At 37.8% G+C, this 18207-nt stretch overlaps 1 protein-coding gene across 11 annotated transcripts in view; it reads right to left on the minus strand.

Annotated features, from left to right (window-relative positions):
- The window catches only part of LOC102774714 (ankyrin repeat and KH domain-containing protein 1), a 134672-nt gene that overhangs the window by 81418 nt on the left and 35047 nt on the right, over positions 1–18207 (minus strand). For 10 of the 11 annotated variants that reach the window (XM_015569608.1, XM_015569607.1, XM_015569609.1 and 7 more), the window contains exons 6-10: positions 14883–15116; positions 12467–12561; positions 9165–9402; positions 8765–8956; positions 891–1000 (exon numbers count right to left, since the gene is read on the minus strand). In XM_015569608.1, coding sequence (XP_015425094.1) covers positions 891–1000; positions 8765–8956; positions 9165–9402; positions 12467–12561; positions 14883–15116 — 869 coding nt within the window. The remainder of the gene's footprint in view (positions 1–890; positions 1001–8764; positions 8957–9164; positions 9403–12466; positions 12562–14882; positions 15117–18207) is intronic. The other variant, XM_006772427.2, reaches the window with a different exon arrangement.

The raw sequence follows: 18207 nt of genomic DNA on the forward strand, positions 1-18207 counted from the left end.
CCACACAGCCAGGAAGTGGGGAAGCTGGGAACCCAGGCAGGCTGGCTCCCTTGTCATAGCCCTTCCCACGGTGCTACAGGGCCTCTTACAAGAGACAGCAGCCGTAGCCGGGTTGGCTTGGTGGAGAGCGTCGGCCTGTGGACTGAAGGGTCCTAGGTTTGATTCCAGTCAAGGGCATACACCTCAGTTGCAGGCTTGATCCCTGGCCGAGGTCAGGGCATATGCAGGAGGCAACCAATTGATGTGTCTCTCTCACATCAATGTTTCTCTCTTTAGCCTCTGCCCTCCCTTCCACTCGCTCTCTAAAAAAATTAACAAACAAAAAAAAATCAGTGAAAAAACGTCCTCAGATGAGGATTAACAACAAAAAAGCAAAGAAACCTCAAAGACTATAATGAGATCATATCAAAAGAATTTAGGAGATAATCTTATTGATCAAAGATAGTCAAATTGCCAGTGCCTTGTGACAATTTTTACATTAAAAACAAAAATGAGGACTGTGGTGAGGTAAAAGCCATCATAGATGTTTAAATCCAAGAGTTCAAAATAATGTCCATATCAAAACATAAAAACACTTGCCCAGCAGGAGTGGCTCAGTTGGTTTAGCGTCATCCTGTACACCAAAAGGTTGGCTATTCGATTCTTGGCCACATACCTGGGGTGTGGGTTTGATCCCCAGTTGGACACATATGGAAAGCAACCGATCAATGTTCCTGTCTCACATTGATGTTTCTCTTTCTCTCTCTTCCTCCCTCACAAAGAGCCAAGTGTTTTTTAAAGATATTTTATATAAAGCATGCAAACTATTGAACTTTATTAGCTTTTTCTAAATGTTAAAAAGAAATAAATGAGAATTAAAACAAAAATATTTGAAATTAAAAATATCTTACTAAATCAGCCCCTGCTTGAAGTAAAACATCTGCAACATCTGTATGTCCATTTTCACAAGCATAGGTTAAGGCTGTGTCTCCTGTTGCTGTTGTAGCATGAACATTAGCACCTAGCAAACAAAAAACAATCATAAATTCACTTTGTGAATTATACATTATATTAAATAGTTTAATTTTGCAATTTGGTGAAACTGATAAACTTGAAGTATGAAGCCTCGCCAGTATGGCACAGGAGTTGAGCATTGACACATGAACCAGGAGGTCACAGTTCAATTCCTGGTAGGGCACATGCCCAGATTTGGGGCTCAATTCCTAGGAGGCATGTAGGAGGCAGCTGATCAATGATTCTCTCTCATCATTGATATTTCTATCTCTTTTTCCCTCTCTTAAACCAATAAAAACATATTTTTAAAAATTAAATTTGATATGGATACTATTATGAGAGCTTTTACTATGATGGCTTTTACTTCACAATAGTCCTAAATGTTAAAAAAAAAAACAGAACAAAAAAACAACAAAAAACCTGATGAAACTATTGGTATGTATCTTAAATATCCTAATTTTCCTTTAAATATACTTTGTAAAAATGCTTTTAGTCACACAGAAACTATACCAAATGATTTTATTTTTTTATTTATTTTTTTAAAATATATTTTATTGATTTTTCACAGAGAGGAAGGGAGAGAGATAGAGTTAGAAACATCAATGAGAGAGAAACATCGATCAGCCGCCTCCTGCACATCCCCCACTGGGGATGTGCCCGCAACCCAGGCACGTGCCCTTGCCGGAATCGAACCCGGGACCTCTCAGTCCGCAGGCTGACGCTCTATCCACTGAGCCAAACCGGTTTTGGCTATACCAAATGATTTTAAAGCACAGTAAAATCTGCCTTCACATCCTCATAAGAAATACCATAAGAAATGAAAGAGCTACAAAAACAAAAAAATATCAGTTTTCAGAAATCATATTGGTGGTAGTGTTGGATTGTATTCTGAGACAGTTCTATAGATACTGTGATAAAAATAAAATGAGTAATCCTTTGGCAAGAAGTGAAATTTTTTGGCATTAAGAGAAGACAGACATGACATTGCTGAGGTTAGTATTAGAAGTATTGACATGAACTCATGACGTATTTTATCTATAAGAAAAATAAATATTTCCTAAATCTGACCAATTATAAAGACCAGAGACAATGATAGACCAAGCAGAAACAGCACTTTTAACTTAGATTGTGGTCTCTGAGTATCATTTCCTACTAAGTGGAATGAGTGCTTCTTAGAAAAAATGATTGGTTCCAAGACTGGGGCAAAAGCTGCAAAGATGAGCATATCAGAAAGCAAAGAAACCTCGCACTAGCTGGTTTGGCTCAGTGGCTAGAACAGTGGCTCTCAACCTTCCTAATGCCGCGACCCTTTAATAGTTCCTCATGTTGTGGTGACCCCCAACCATAAAATTATTTTCATTGCTACTTCATAACTGTAATTTTGCTACTGTTATGAATCATAATGTAAATATCTGATATGCAGGATGTATTTTCATTGTTACAAATTGAACATCATTAAAGCATAGTGATTAATCACAAAAACAACATGTAATTATATATGTGTTTTCCGATGGTCTTAGGCGACCCTGGTGAAAGGGTCGTTTGAACGCCAAAGGGGTATTGACCCACAAATTGAGAACCGCTGGGATAGAGTGTCGGCCCGCAGACTGAAGGACCCCAGGTTCAATTCCAGTCGAGGGCATGTACCTGGGTTGAAGGTTTGATCCCGTGTGTGCTGAGGCAACCACACTGATATGTCTCTCTTACAGCGATCTTTCTTTCTGTCTCTCCCTCTCCTTTCCACTCTCAAAAAATCAGTGAAAAAACGTCCTCAGATGAGGATTAACAACAAAAAAGCAAAGAAACCTCAAAGACTATAATGAGATCATATCAAAAGAATTTAGGAGATAATCTTATTGATCAAAGATAGTCAAATTGCCAGTGCCTTGTGACAATTTTTACATTAAAAACAAAAATGAGGACTGTGGTGAGGTAAAAGCCATCATAGATGTTTAAATCCAAGAGTTCAAAATAATGTCCATATCAAAACATAAAAACACTTGCCCAGCAGGAGTGGCTCAGTTGGTTTAGCGTCATCCTGTACACCAAAAGGTTGGCTATTCGATTCTTGGCCACATACCTGGGGTGTGGGTTTGATCCCCAGTTGGACACATATGGAAAGCAACCGATCAATGTTCCTGTCTCACATTGATGTTTCTCTTTCTCTCTCTTCCTCCCTCTTTTTTTCCCCTCTCTCTATGCATGTCCTGGGGTGAGGACTAAATAAGTAAACAAACAAACAAATAAAATACTTTATTGGTCATTACTGAAGGATGCTAGAGGAACACCTCATTATTTTGGAAATATTAATCCTATATAATAAAAGCCCAGCGACCCAAATGGCTGAACAAGTAGAATAGACAGGTCAACCAGTCGCTATGACGCGCACTGACCACCAGGGGGCAGACGCTCAATGCAGGAGCTGCCCCCTGGTGGTCCGTGTGCTACCACAGTGGGAGCAAAGCTCGGCTGACTGGGATGAGTGGCTGCTCCTACTGGAAACCCCGGGCCGATGGGCAGGAACCCAGGCTGCGATCATCACCTCCTCGTCCCAGGCTCCTCCTCCTCACTCCCTGCCGCCCTCTCTGGATGCCCGCAGGCTGTGTAGCACTGCTGCAGCTGCTAGGCTCACAGAGCTGACCCCAGAGGCTGGGAGGTGGGTTTGTGGCCACCATGGGACTAAGGCCTACCCCACTGCCTCTCAGTGCTATTGTCCCTGGGCCCGGAGGTGAGTGCTCTGGCTCCATGGAAGATGCCGGACCAGGGAGCAGCCTCTCAGAGGGCAAGTCCACAGCCGCTCAGCTGACCAGGATGAGCGGCACTCCCACAGCGGGCAGATCCCCGCAGGCCATGCCCCCATCAGTGCACAAATCCTGTGCACCGGGTCTCTAGTAAAGGGTGAAAAAAACCCTGGCCAGATGGCTGGGTTGGTTGGAGCATCTGGTTGGATCATGTCCCGGTGCAACAATGGGTCGAGGGTTCAATTCTGGTCAGGGGATGTGCCTGGGTTGCAGGTTCGATCCCTAGTTGGGTGCATGTGGTAGACAGCCGATGATGTTTCTCTCTCCCCCTTTCTCTCTCTAGAGTTGGTGTAACATGTCCTCAGGTGAGGATTAAAAAAGAGAAAGACCCTTGTGGGAACTTAAAAAAAAAATCAAACATTTATACTGCTATTCATATATTATTTACACCTAAGAGTAATCAAATAGTTCATGAGGGGAAGTTTTTCTTTATAGACATAGTCTAGCTAATAGACAAGAAAAGAAGAAACAGTCGACTTTACAATATCACCACATTGAAAACCTACTGAATTAATGGATCTAAGCAATGATCATCAATGGCTGATAATATTACAAAAAGAGACATCAAACATTTATTATCTCAAGATAATAAATACTATAAATAACAAATACTACGTATAAAATAGTCTAGTAAACACACACACACACACACACACACACACACATCTAATTCAGTTAAGTTTTTAGATCTAACTATTACTTTATAGGAAATCCAAGGGACAGAAAAACAAATTAAATGAAATGGAAATGTAATTAACAAAATCTGTACTATAGAGAGCCTAAAACATAAGCATTCCTTTTAAAAAATATATACTTTTATTGATTTCAGAGAGGAAGGAAGAGGGAGAGAGACAGAAACTTCAATGATGAAAGAGATAATCATTGATTGGCTGCCTCCTGCATGCCCCTCCACTGGGGATCGAGCCCGAAACCCGGGCATGTGCCCCTGACCAGAATCAAACCTTCAGTCTGCAGGCCCACGCTCTATCCACTGAGCCAAACTGGCTAGGACAACATTCCATTTCTTTAACCAAAACTTAGAAGGAATAAGAAAAGAAAGATGGAAGGGGAGCCTACAGATTTAAGAGACATATTTACCAATAGTTATTATATGAATCTTATTTGAATACTGATTCACAAAAGGCATTACACAAACATACACATTTATAGGATTTTCAGGAAATTATGAAAACTCCTTGGATATTTAATTATACTAAAAAATTTAGGTAGGAAATAGTATTTTTACTTTTTAAAAATATATTTTTATTGATTTCAGAGAGGAAGGGAGAAATATAGAAACATCAATGAGAGAGAATCATTGATTGGCTATTTCCTGCAAGCCACACACTGGGGATCAAGCCCGCAACCCGGGCATGTTCCCTGACCAGGAATTGAACCGTGACCTCCTGGTTCATAGGTTGACGCTCAACCACTTTCAACTGGGGAATGGAGCTCACAACCTGGGCATATGCCCCGATTAGGAATCCAACCGGCAACTTTTTGGTGCACGGAATGATTTCCAACCAACTAAGCCACACCAGCCAGGGTACACTGTTACTTTTTGAAATATTATATTTTAGAGATACATATTGAAATATTTTTTATAATTAATTTATAAAAATAAGTTTATTTTAGCCCTAGCCGATTTGGCTCAGTGGATAGAGCGTCAGCCTGCAGACTGAAGGGTCCCAGGTTCGATTCCGGTCAAGGGCATGTACCTTGGTTGTGGGCAACATCCCCAGCAGGGGGCGTGCAGGAGTCAGCTGATCAATGCTTCTCTCTCTTTCTCATTGATGTTTCTAACTCTCTATCCCTCTCCCTTCCAAAAAATAAAAATCAACAATATTTAAAAAATAATAAGTTTACTTTAAAAATAATTTACTTTCACATTTAAAAATTAAAATTTTAATTTAAAAATATTTTTGTAACTATGTATGGTGACAGATGTTAGCTACACTTATTATGGTAAGCATTTCACAATATAATTTTATCTCAGCAAAAATTTTTAAAATCAAATTATTTTAAATCAAAATAATTTTATAAAAATAATGGGGGATTGAAGGACATATAGATGAAATGAGACTAGCCATAAATTAAAAATTGCTAATGCTGATAATGGGTTCTTAGGATTCATTAAATTACATTTTCTATATGGTGTGGAAAAATGCCATAAAAAAAGTTTTTCATTTTTAGAAAATTGTGTAGGCAATGTATTAAAAGACATATTGGGGGCAGAGGCAGGCTAGGAGTCAATGGGGGGGGGAATGGGAGACATCTGTAATACTTTCAACAATAAAGATTTTTTAAAAAGACCTATTGGATTTTTCTTTAGTGCTAAAAGAAGAACTTTATGTAAATAAATCATACTTTAATCTAGAAAAAAATTTTTCTAGGTAGTGATCATATAAAAAAGTGATTCTCAAATATCTAAGATAATTTTGGAAACTATGCTTCAAATTAGCAAAAGTAGCTCAATACGAGAATCAATGGTGATGTAATAAAAATATTAGGAGTTCTAAGTATTGACTCTGTCACTTATTAGCTGGGATACATTAGGGAAATTATGAAACATGATTGTGCATTAGTTTCTATATCTATAATAATGTGTTTAATAATTTACTATACAGGGGCCAGGGGTAATTAATAATTAGCAGAATGTTTGACATTCAATAATTTTTTAAAAATATGTTTTTATTGATTTCAGAGAGGAAGGGAGAGAAAGATACAGATAGAAACATCAATGATGAGAGAGAATCATTGGTCAGCTGCCTCCTACATGCCCCACACCAGGGATCAAGCCTGTAATCTGAGCATGTGCCCTAACCAGGAATCGAACCATGACCTCCTGGTTCATAGGTCAAAGCTCAACCACTGAGCCACACCAGCCAGGCAGAAAGACTATTTTTTAATTGAGGTGTAACCAACATGAGAAAGACTCTTGAATGGGACATAGTTACTGAAAATGATGAAGGAACAGTGACTGAATAATGCATATACTAATTATAGTGATTAATAGTATCTGAGTCAGGGAAGAGATCTGCTTGTATGGTCAGTTTGTGCACTAATTCAAAATCTAAATAATCATCTGAACTATTAACCATCTGGATTAAGAAATTATTTAAATAATAATTCAAAAGAAAAATTGAGGCTGGGCTATATTTAAATTAATGTTTAACAGTGAAAGTCCAAAAAGGATGAATCAAATTTTGCTAAACATTTTCCTTTACATAGTTTTAAACAAATACAACATATAGGATAATTATATTATATAAAGGTTTACATCTACCTGAATCAATTCATTTGGTATATTCTTTTTTTTTTTTTAAGGAAGTAAGTCTCAGAGGTCATTCCTTCCATGAATACGTTATAGTTTGTATCTCTAAGAGTTAAGAACTTTATTTTTTTTTAATATATTTTATTGATTTTTCACAGAGAGGAAAGGAGAGGGATAGAGAGTTAGAAACATCGATGACCGCAGGCCGATGCTCTATCCTCTGAGCCAAACCGGTTAGGGCCCATTTGGTATATTCTTACTTTGCTGTATTATTGCTTAACAATGTATAAAGGCAAATTATTTTAATAGTAAGTACTTTTGCAAAAAATCAAACTCCTGTGTGTGTGTGTGTGTGTGTGTGTGTGTGTGTGTGTGTGAAAACTCAGAAATGTCAAGAAATGAGCAGGCTTAAAGGTACCAAATTATCTCTATAGTGTCATCCCCACCTCCTCTTAGTAGCAGAAAGACTAGATGTTAGTCTCTCTTTTCCAGAAGCCACAAACCATTCACTGGAGAGAAAAGGCCAATAAGAAGCCAATGGCCCTGGCTGGTGTGGCTCAGTTGGTTGAGCGGTGTCCTGTGCACCAAAAGGTAAGGGGTTCAATTGCTGGTCACAGCAGCCAATTGATGTTTCTCTCTCCCATCGATGTTTCTCTCACTTTCTTTCTCTCTCCCCTCCCTCCCCCTCTCCCTCTCTAAAATCAATAAAAATTTATTTTTTTAAAGTTAAGTCCTGGCTGGTGTGCTCAATGGTTAGTGTTCGCCCACACACCAATGGGTCTCGGGTTCGATTTTGGGCAAGGGCACATATCTGGGTTGTGGGTTTGCTCTCCCGCCCTGGTCGGGGTACCTACAAGAGGCAACCGGTCAATGTGGCTCTCTCATATTGATGTATTTCTTTTTTTTTTTTGTAAGAGAACATTTATTGGGTAAACTACAGAGGCAGAAAAAGTAATTTCTAGAAAAAATGGGCTTAGGAAATAAGTTATAGAGGTAAAGGAAGGGCTCTTGGAGCTTGAATGAGGAATCTAATAGTAATGTGCCTGGGGGAATGTGGGGTGGGTACGGGAGGGGAGGGAAATAGAAAGGCGTGCTCCAGGGAAGGGAAAGCACCTCTCACATCAATGTTTCTGTCTCTCTTTCCACCTCCCTTCCACTTTCTCTGAAAAGCAAGGGGAAAAAAAATATCTTCAGGTGAGAATTAACAACAAGAAAAAGTTCAGTCTTAAAAAAACAAACAAAAGAAGCCTATGGTCACTAAGCAGCCATTAGTAACAATAAGAAAAAATTTATTGAATGACATTTTTAGAGCCCTACCCGGTTTGGCTCAGTGGATAGAGCATCGGCCTGGGGACTGAAAGGTCCCAGGTTCAGTTCCAGTCAAGGGCACCTGCTCAGGTTTTGGGCTCAGTCCCAGTAGGGGGCATGCAGGAGGCAGCCGATCAGTGATTCTCTCACATCATTGAAGTTTCTCTCTCTCCCTCTGTCTTCCTCTCTGAAATCTATAAAAATATATTTTAAAAAAAAAGTTTTACAAAATGACATTTTTAGAGAGTCAGGAGCCTAAGAATAGCAGTTAAATTGTGGCACAGCTGTCCTTCAACTTTGGAAGATATGAAAAAGTTAAGTCTAATTGTTAAACTTATGAAAGCAACATAAAAATCTTTTTCTAAAAGGCATTTTTAAAGCCACGTACCGGCAGCCAGTAAATATTTAACCAACTCCAGGTGTCCTTCCTGAGAAGCCTCCATGAGAGGTGTGGAGCAGCCAAGTTCTATATCAGCCCCTGCCTTAATCAGGAAGTCTGCAACTTCAGAAAATCCTCCACAGCAAGCCAAAGTCAAAGCTGTTTCTTGGGTTTCTTCTGTCTGGGCATTTATATTTGCTCCTGGGGAGAGCATAAAAATAGACAAAATTAGTTACAAAATAATTAAAGTAATTGTTTTGAATTATAATAACCATCTCTATCATCTCTGCTTTTGGGGTTCAGTCCATCGGCGCAAAAAAATATTTTAGTTGTAGTAAACTTCATTGATACTGACACAAAACATCAAAAAGAAATTAATTTTTTTATTAAAGAAGTAAATCTACTTTACCTTGTGCTAAAAGTAGTGCCACCATCTCCTCATGTCCTTCCCGAGCAGCTTCCATCAAGGGAGTATATCCTTCATCATTAACTTCTTCAAGATTTGCTCCCCTTTCAATAAGTAGAGCTGCCAATTCAACATGTCCTCCACAGGCAGCTAGTGTTAACGGAGACTCGAATGAATCTGCAGGCATGTTCACTTGAGCACCACTATCCAAAAGCAAACGTGCTACTTCTACATGTCCATCCTGCAGATTTTAAAAAGTAAAACAAGAGGAAGAAAATCATTTGGAGATTTTTAAAGTGCCAAAAGAGATTGAGAAAACACAGAAAGATGCAGTGTAGATGCATACACATTATCATGCCCATCTGAGCAATTTAATATCTATCTTATCAAAAGCCCATTAAAATTATTTTACTTTACTTTTGAACAAACCCCAAATTTTCTAAAATAATCATACTTGTGACATACAGTGACAATTTCAAATAATTTTGAATTTCTATCTTCTTTGAAGTTCAAAAAAACTGTTACATCTATAGTAGATAGTACCTTAGAATAATGTTTCTGCTACTGCCAGGTCAAATACAGTTTTACCCTCAAACTTAGGTGTCATGTTTAAGTGTAGAAATTACGTTAGATCTATTTAAGAAACAAAGACTTGGCAAAAAAATAACAACAAATTCTGTGAAGTCATTACCACTTGGGATTATGTCATCAAGGTAAACCCCCAAGGACTGATATTACCCTGTATTTTTCCTCATCACTAGCTTGCTGCAATGAAGCAATGAATTTTACAAAGACATAAAACTAAGTATCTCAGTAAGGCCATTAAATAGTCTCATAGAGGGTATTCATTCTATACCTCTCTATCATAAATACCCTCTTGTCAGTTTAAAATTCTTTAATTAAAAAATTTATGTAGGCCTTAATTCTTGTTGTGGTATATAAAGTCAGATGCCATGTTGTTTAATATTTTTTAAATGACCAAAATACTGCTAATGAAAAGTAAAGACTGAGTACAAAACTAAGGTTTTATAAGGTTGGGCAATTCTTTTATTAAAGAAATAATTAAAGAAGCTTTACTTAAATGTCAGATTTCGGCAACCATCAAGAGTTTCATTATACTTAACTAAATGACTAGCCTAGCTTTAATAATTTTTGATACAATGTCAAACACAAATGTCTTCACATTAAAATTTTAGTTTTACTAATTTACTATTTTTTTTTGGTTTTACTAATTCTTCAAATATATGTAAAATAAAATATATTTTAACCAAATCACTGTATTGAGTTATTTGGTGTTTGAAATACATTTCTAATTGAAAAGAAAATAAAGATTTATAAGTGTTTCCAGATCAGGGAACTACTGACTGTGCCAAGCTCCTGGAGGCTCCTAATAAATTGTTTTTGCTTGAACTTATGTGAATTTTTAAAGATCCTTTATGGATTCTGTTAACATATCTTGAATACATATAGTAAAAGAGAAACTATACTAAGCACTTTTTGATATTACTGAACAATATTAATTTTGCCAAAAGAATAATAAAATAAATAATCCACTCTTAAAGGTCTAATATCATTATTTTTAAAAGTTTTTTAAATTCTAAGCCTTTAAATGTCCTAGCCATAGAACAATAGCTGGTATTGGACTTAACTATAAAAATTAGGAAAAAAATAGATAAAGCAATGGGAGGCATTGGGCAGCAACCAAGCTAGGGGCTAGGGTAACACGATCATTGAAAGAAAGGAGCAATGAGATGAACTGTACATTCACTTCAGTTTATTTGGTTTCTTTCCAACCATGGCCAAAGTAAATAGAGCCTAAACAAAGAGTGAACATTTCTGTGGGTAAAGGGAACAAAACCAGAACACAAGTCAGCCAAATACTTAGGACTTAGGGAGTGTGAGCAGGATAACTGAGAAAAAGAAGATATGGAGGAGTCCCAAAAATCTATTTAAAATCATCCTCAGATACTTGGGCAACTCCTGCGTTAGAAACACATCAAAGATGAGCCTCCAGGATACATAGCAGAGAAGGCTCCTGAAAGGTGGGAGACTTTGAGAGTTCAGATTCAGCTACAATGAAAAGACCTTGGTGAGCCCTGGCCGGATAGCTCAGTTGATTAGAGCATTGTCCGTACACCAAAAGGTTTGAGGTTCGATCCCCGGTCAGGGTGTGTATACATAAGACAACGGATTGATGTTTCTCTCTCATATCAATGTCTTTCCCTCCATCCTCTCTAAAATCAAGAAAATAAACATGTCCTCGGTGAGGATTAAGAAAAAAAAAAAAGACCTTGGTGAATATCCCAGGCTATCAGTTGAGATCATAGAAGGCCATACAGTAGAAGTAGGACCTAGAATCCCTTACTCTAGGATCAAAGAGTAAGGACTAAGGAGTAAGAGTAAAGCTGGAATTAAGCCTCAATAGGATCAGAGTGATCCACTGGTAATTTAACTGCCTGCTAGAACAAAACTTAACAGTCTTAAAAAGACAGGATAATCCAGACATAAAAGGTATCATTCACAGCATATGGTTTACAATTGAAATACTAGACATATTAAGAGGCAGGAAAAAGTGACTAATTATCAAGATATAAAATAACCAATAAAAGTAGATCCAGAACTGAATCAAAAAGATAGGAGTTAACAGAAAAAGACTTCAAAATAACTATTAATGATAAATTACAGAAAAGTTAAAAAAATGGAGAAAACAGACAAAAAAATAAATTTCAACATAGAACCAGAATATAAAAACACCATAACAATATTTATATTTAAATATAAATGATCTAAACAAACCAATTAAGAAATTCACTTCAGTATAATAATAGAGGCAGATCAAACATATCAAAGTTAGGAAAAAAAATTTAGTGGGCAAACATTAATCAAAGGGAAGCAGGCGTAGCTACTATTAATAATCAGATAAAGCAGACCTCAGAACAAAGAAAATTACCAGAGATACAGACTTTACAAATAATAAAAGGATTAATCCATGAAGAAGACATAGTTAAGATGGTAAATTTTATGTTGTGTATTTTACCACATTAAAAAAATGGGGGGAAAAATAAAAAAAGTGTATCAGTGAGTTGGAAATAACACTGTCAAGACTGACTTTTGTACTAAATTGAGAGATTTACTATCAAAAGGTAAATAAAATAGATATTTCCCTTTCCCTCTTTAGTATTGTCAAAATTTAAAAAATCTACTGTTGTCATAATATTTTTCTAAAAATATAATATTAATCCTTAAAGAGTTAAACAAACATGACCTTTTCTTCCCCCAAAATCTTGAGTGCAATTTAAAATTACCATGCAAGCCTCCATTAAGGCAGTGTGCATCTCATCTGTTTTGTGCTCTTGATCTGCACCGGCATCAAGTAGAAAGCGAACCATATCCAAATGGCCTTCAAAAAAGAACACAAATTTTAAAACTATATTTCTAAAGAACTGAGTATCAATTTAATATAAAGTATTAAAATGGGAACTCTTTTTCTTTCAGATGTCTATACAAAAATTTTGCATTGAATAAATCAATGACAGTTTTACAAAACCAATCCAAAATAATAAGCAGCCTTTCAGCAAGGTATATTGGTTTTTAAAAGCAAATTAGTCCAAAGCACATAATTCAAATGAATAATACTTATTCTTTTATTTAATCTATATAAACTATCAAATCAAAACACTGAAATCAAATAAAATGTCAGCTAAAGTATGTCTGGATCATTTTTCAGAAAAACAGTTTTAAAATAATAACCATAAACTCACTTTGGGAATGAAAACTCCATCAAAATAATTTCAACCTTCTTGATACATTTAATATTAAAAAAACCTTAATAGTCAATAAGAAAAAGACAAACATTGCAGTAGAAAAATGGATGGACATAAAATGGTAATGTAAAATAATGCAAATTAATATTAAACTTCATGAATATTAAACTTGATGAAAAAATATTAAACCTTCCTATTAAACAAATGCAAATTAAGACGACACACCATTTTTTACTACCAAAATGGCAAATATTATGAAGAATGATAATACTCAGTGTTGGTGAGGGTATAGGATAAGGTAAAGGGCACTCTCAAACACTGCTGGTGGGAGTATAAATTGGTTCAACCTTTCTAGAAAGCAATTTGGCAATATGTATCAGAAGCCTTAACCCTTTTCAGTCCAATGTAGAGGCTGACTCGACAGACCAGGCGCTAATAGCAGGTCCAACGTCGAGGCTGAGGTTGACACCGCAAACCGGTTCAACATTCAATCCCGTCAATTAATTTGGACCAGACAGTTTGAATTCCAAAAATAAAATTGGACCGCAAAGGGTTAAAAATGCCCATACCTTTTGACCCAGTAATTCCCTTCCAGGAATTTAGCCTAAGGAAATAATCAGAGATTAGGCAAAGATGTCTGCACAAGGATGTTATCTCAGTGTTGTTAATAGTAGTGAAAAACTGGGAACAATTTGTATGTCCAAAAATAGGCAATTATGGTGCATCCATTGGATGTATTTGACAGAGACGGCTAGTTCCCTACTCAATATCCATTCTCTCAAATATTCCTTAATAACAGAACTCTGATTTTTATCTGAGTGGCAATTTGCCTGACTAAAAGACTACATTTCCCAGGCTCCCTTGTTGCTATGTGTGGCCAATGAAATGTAAGTGGGAGCTAGCTATATGGAAGAACTGCTAGGAAATTTCTTAAAGGTAGCTTAATATATTGGAAGGCATCCCCAATTTGCTCTTATCCTCTTCCTCCTTCCTAGACTATGTATTGCTGGGGCCATAGCTACCATCTTGGCAACATTGAGGATAAAAACCAGATATTAGGATGGTGAAACAGAAAATTAGAATGCTGAGATCTAGATAATAATAAAACTGCCATACTAGTCCTAGACAGCCCACCCCTGGATTTGTTTTAAATAAAAGTGAAAAGGCTTCTCTTTTGTTCAGATTACTATTAATTTAGGTTTTGCAGCCAAATCCACTACTAAATGCAATCGTGAAATACAATGTAACCATCACAAGTTGTATTACAAAAATATTGAGATGGCAAAATGTTCATGATGTACTGCTAAATAAAATAAGCGGACTACAAAACAGTGTTAGAGTATGATTGTTTAATTTAAAAATACAGGCATACCATGTCTTATTGCGCTTCACAGATGTTGCATTTTTTTTTTTTTATAAATTAAAGGCAAGACCCTCCACCTGCAAAAAGATTACAGCTTACTTTATTGAGAGACTGCTTCATTACAGTTGTCTGAAATGGAATATCACAGAGGTATGCCTGTATATATACATTTGCTTACAAATATACTTGCCATTATAAAATTTCTTTTCTTTATGCTATTCTGTGTTTTTCAGGTTTTTGAATCAAGTGTGATTATTATATTATTTGAGTGTGAATTATCTGTTAAATAAAGGCTGGGAAAATCATATAAAACAAAAGTCATTAAAGAATGGAAACCCTCTAAATCTGTGCTAAAAGTTGGTTGACTTTATAGCTAATTGAATAAATTTGAATTAAAATACAAAAGAAACATACATTGTAAAGTAAACTTCAGGAAATAAAGGCTATAATGTACTTTCTATATAATTTGGTGTAAGCTAGATAATTATATAGTACAGGGAAAACATAAGCAATATAAAATTAAATCAAATACTCAATACTCAAATATTCAAAGTTGTTATTTTAAAAAACCCTAGTCATACATATATAGAGTACCTTTGTAGCAGGCAAGTGTAAGAGCACTTTCTTTGAATTCATTAGAATGAGTGTTGATGCCTGCCCCATGATCTAGAAGAACTCTTGCAACTTCCACATGACCTGCACTGGCTGCTTCCATTAAGGGGGTATGTCCATTTTCATTATGATCTTCTATATTTGCACCTTCATTAAGTAGCACTTTCACAATGTCAACAAATCCTCCAGCACAGGCATAAGTCAATGCAGTGTTTCCTAACAAAGAACCAAAGATATACAAAATTATGATAGAATGGATAAAATTATGCTACTGCTTTAGTTCTACCACTTCCATTTTTTTTGCATAAAGGAATAAACTATCATCTCAAGTTTTTCTGCTGTACTAGTTAGAAACATCATCTTAATTTTCTTACTAATTAAAAGGTTTATTATAAACAGATCAATTTACCACTCTTCACATTTCCTTATCTCAAGATTAAGAGCCATCTTGAAAAATCACTTTCAACATATTTTTATCTAAAATATTCTATCATTTATAATTATTCCTTTTTCTCTCAAAACTGTACAACTTAGAAACACTTAATTTTATTTCTATATATATTCATTTCTTATAGTTCTTCTTTTTTTTATATTTGCAACCATATTAAAACAAAGACATATTTTTGATATGTATTTTATATATTTTAATGCCATTTAACAAGAAAAATTAACCAAAACAATGAGTTCGTTCGCGTGTCACCTCTGACACGTGTGTCATAGGTTCGCCATCACTGGCTTAGGCTGTGCTCCTAGGCAAACTACAGAGACAACGCAGGCACCTGAACAGGTGGGCGGGGGCGGGAGGTGGGGGGTGGCCACCAGGGCCTGACACTGAATTGTCCTCCAATGAGCTAGTTAATGTTCAGGCAGGAAGGAGGGCAGAGGGAAGCCTGACCTGTGGGCTTGGTCCCCTGGGAAGCTCAGCCTCACACAGCATTGGGCTCCAGGGGTGAGCACCGCCCCCCAGTGCTGGATTGTTGGGGATGTGGGGGGGCGGGCAGATGCACAGAAGTCCTGGGGGCACGGGGAGGGGCCTGCCTGGGGAACAAGGGATTCGCTGGGGGCGGGCCCCAGCAGAAGCGGGTGAAATCTGGGAAAGTTTACTGGTTAGTTTGAAGAATCTCCAGGTTAAAATCCCCAGACAGCCGGGCCGGTGTGGCTTACCGGTGAGCGTCGACCCAAGAACCAAGAGGGTCACCGTTTGATTCCCAGTCAGAGCACATGCCCGTGTGGTGGGCTCGATCCCGAGTGGGGGGCATGCAGGAGGCAGCCGATCGATGAGTCTCTCTCATCATTGATGTTTCTATCTCTCTCCCCGTCTCCCTTCCTCTCTGAAAGCCATCCTATCTAATAATAGACAAACATAGTAATTAACCGTACCTCCAATACGCTTCCCATTGGCTAATCAGGGCGATATGCAAAGTAACTGCCAACCAAGATGGCGGTCGGCAGCCAGGCAGCTGAAGCAAACAGGAGGCTTGCTTGCTCCAGTGAAGGAGGAAGCCAAGGTTCCCCGCCTGCCGCTGCCAGCCTCTGAGCTGCACTCTAAGAAACAATGTTGCAATTATAGAAGCTAAATAAACCCCAGAGACCTGCTTTCAGCCAGCCTGGCCTCAGAGCTGGAGTTGCAACAGTGTTTCAATTTTAGAAGCCAAGCAAACCCAGATGCCTGCTTTCAGCAGCCGAGGTCTCAGAGCTGGAGTCGAGCCTCAGAGCTAAAGCTGGTTCTCAGCTCCAATGATCTCTTATAGTTCTTCTTTATCTTTACAGATTTGTTCATAAAACAATTCATTGTTTTAGGTACATTTTCCTTCTGAAACATATCTTCAATCTATATTTAGTAACCTAGTGAGACAGATATAAATTGCCCTCAGCATAACTCCTTCAAAAGAAATATATATTTAAAAGGTCATTATCCCTTGGTTTACCACTTATTTCTTTCTGGATTTTGTTCTGAGGATTTATTTATTTACTTATTCCTTAAAATATATTTTTTAAATTGATTTCAGAGAGGAAAGGAGAGAGAGAGAAAGAAATATCAATGATAAGAGATAATCATTGCCCAGCTGCCTCCTGCAAATCCCACACTGGGGATTGAGCCCGCAACCTGGGCATGTACCTTGCCTGGGAATTGAACTGTGGCCTTTTGGTTCATAGGTTGATGCCCAGCCACTGAGATATGCTGCCTGGGCTTGAGGATTTTTATTTATTAAAGGGGGTGGGAAGAGGGTTTAACTATCAATCAGAATGAGACTAGAGAAGATTATTTTAAAGGTTCAGGAAGAAAACTATCATTTCAAAACTCAATTTGTTCAGAATTCAACCACTTAACCATCTCAGACATTATACGCATTAATATTACTACAACTTGGGCAGCAAAATTACCTAAAATCCCTTCTACGAAGTCTTGTTCATTTTAAAAGTAAACTAGGTTACATTTAATATTTACTTAATTGCATGGAACTCTGATAGGCTTTCATTATTTAAATTTCTTTTTAAACACTAAATCCAAGGAATCTCACTACTAAAACTACCCTATAACTAAAGAGATACGACCAAGGCTCTTCCTGTCTATGAGTCTGGAAAGCATCTACTTATATAAAAACCCTGGGTGTAATATCATGACCTCAGGTGCGACCAACTGGAAGGAAGTCAATCCTGCAGAGGTTGTCTTGGAAACAGCTGTGCCCTCCCCCAGCTGTTTCCTGGTGGGTGAGGTTTCAGGCAGGAACCTGCCCTCGGAGTGGAGAGTGGAAGTACTGAGTCCTGGGTTGCCTTGCCAAGGGCTGCGCCCTCCCCGAGCCGTTTCCCATGAGGCGTGAGGGAAGAACCCACCCTTGCAGCACCAGTAGCACCCAGCAACAGTCAGCCCTGGGTTGCTGAGGTGGAGGCAACAGCGTGGTAGAACTCTGGGTCTGGCCCAACAGGGGGAGTGGCCAGCCTTCAAACCAGACCCAGACAGTAGGGAGGAGGCAGCCCCATTCCTCACAGAATCTGCTGTTGGATAGCTTGCAGTCAGTGGCCTGCCAGCCAGGAACCCCATTCACCTGCACCCCGGACCCTGACAGGAGGGAGGAGGGAGCCCCATTCCTCACGGAATCGACAGGTGGCCAGCCTGCTGTCAGGGGCCTGCCAGCTATGAATCCTATTCACCTGAATATGTGTATAAAGTTTTAATACATTATATTAGAGGTCGTGGTGGTACTGTTTTACCCACAGCGTCTACAGGAATTGCTGCAAATTTACTTCTCGGTGGAAGCACCTTTCATTCCCAATATACATTACCAATTCCATTACATGAAACTTA

Source organism: Myotis davidii, unplaced genomic scaffold, assembly GCF_000327345.1.
Source record: "Myotis davidii unplaced genomic scaffold, ASM32734v1 scaffold545, whole genome shotgun sequence".
Classification (NCBI taxonomy): Eukaryota; Metazoa; Chordata; class Mammalia; order Chiroptera; family Vespertilionidae; genus Myotis; species Myotis davidii.